Below are 1,195 nucleotides of genomic sequence, written 5' to 3'. Positions count from 1 at the left end.
CTGCAGAAGAGAAAACTGTCAGCCATCCCTCTCCTTAAAGAGCTCACAGAATGTTGAATATACAGGCTGATCATGTGTGATATGACTGAAGGCATGATTAATATGCATGATGTAAGTTTAAATAAGTATGATATTTTCTTGTCAGACATGAGGTTTGTCACATATGCTCAAGTGTTTGTGGTGTTGCTAAATCAGCTGCACTCAGTTGAGTAGCTGGTGAGCACATCTATGATAATTTCAACTTGGGCATGTATGTAATCTCTTGGGTTGGGGATAGTTGTGACTCTAAAAGGTTACTCAGAAGTAACCCAAGTGAACTCCACTTCATGGAAGCCAAGTATGCAACTTCATATGGCCAACATAATATAGATAGTAAAAGAATCTGCTGACCCAGGTCATACGTCACCATGATTTGAAAAATATATTTCTACTTTGTTTACTAAATCATGAAGGTTTGTGTTACGGAATACCCTCCCTCCTTATATTACAGGTTAAAATTTATTGGTTGCAGCTATATTGATCTGAGGTCACATGCCAGCGCTATGTGTAAGAGGAAGCATTGAGATTAGGGGTGGCTGGAGGTTGTACTTCTTGTTTGAGTTCTCACGGTTCTGGTGCATATTACTTTTTCAGCAGTAAGGACATAAGACCTTTCATAAGAAAACATTATCTATCCATCAAATCATTTTAAACTACAAATTTACCTTTAAAAAAAGGAAATTCATAAAAAATCTCATCTTTTTACTATGGAGTACACCAACCTACCTCAAAAAGTTTGTCTCCTTCCCTAAAGACATCATTGACACCAGTGGGAGTGTCATCAATGTGGTACAGACGTTCTTGACGGTCTACTTTCACTGAACCTGGAATAAAATTGTTTTTCCTTTTTGTGGACAGTCAGTTCCAAAAATAATTTTCAAAATGTTAACATCAGCAATGGCATTTTAGAAGTAAATGCAATAATGTTTTTGGGCATAAAGAAGAATCAGAAATTTTGAAAGTAAAATCTTTCCATGAAGAAAAAAAGTAAATATGCATAACTTACCAGGAACCTCAATTGATGAATGAGCTTTGGGAGTCTTGAAGTGCCAAATATAGAAGTTCTCCTTGGATGCAGCAAAGACATAACTGCTGGTCATGGATAGGTAATGAGGCTCAATGTCAATGTATTTACCTGTTGAAAGAGTAATCAATG

At 36.4% G+C, this 1,195-nt stretch overlaps 1 protein-coding gene across 1 annotated transcript in view; it reads right to left on the bottom strand.

Moving 5' to 3' along the window:
• LOC119590650 (WD repeat-containing protein 35-like) overlaps nucleotides 1-1,195 on the bottom strand; it is an 11,942-nt gene that overhangs the window by 4,709 nt on the left and 6,038 nt on the right. The window contains exons 10-11 of the mRNA XM_037939326.1: nucleotides 1,046-1,174; nucleotides 766-863 (exon numbers count right to left, since the gene is read on the bottom strand). Coding sequence (XP_037795254.1) covers nucleotides 766-863; nucleotides 1,046-1,174 — 227 coding nt within the window. The remainder of the gene's footprint in view (nucleotides 1-765; nucleotides 864-1,045; nucleotides 1,175-1,195) is intronic.

Source organism: Penaeus monodon, chromosome 27 (assembly GCF_015228065.2).
Source record: "Penaeus monodon isolate SGIC_2016 chromosome 27, NSTDA_Pmon_1, whole genome shotgun sequence".
Lineage (NCBI taxonomy): Eukaryota > Metazoa > Arthropoda > Malacostraca > Decapoda > Penaeidae > Penaeus > Penaeus monodon.
This window is presented reverse-complemented; position numbering and strand designations above follow the sequence as displayed.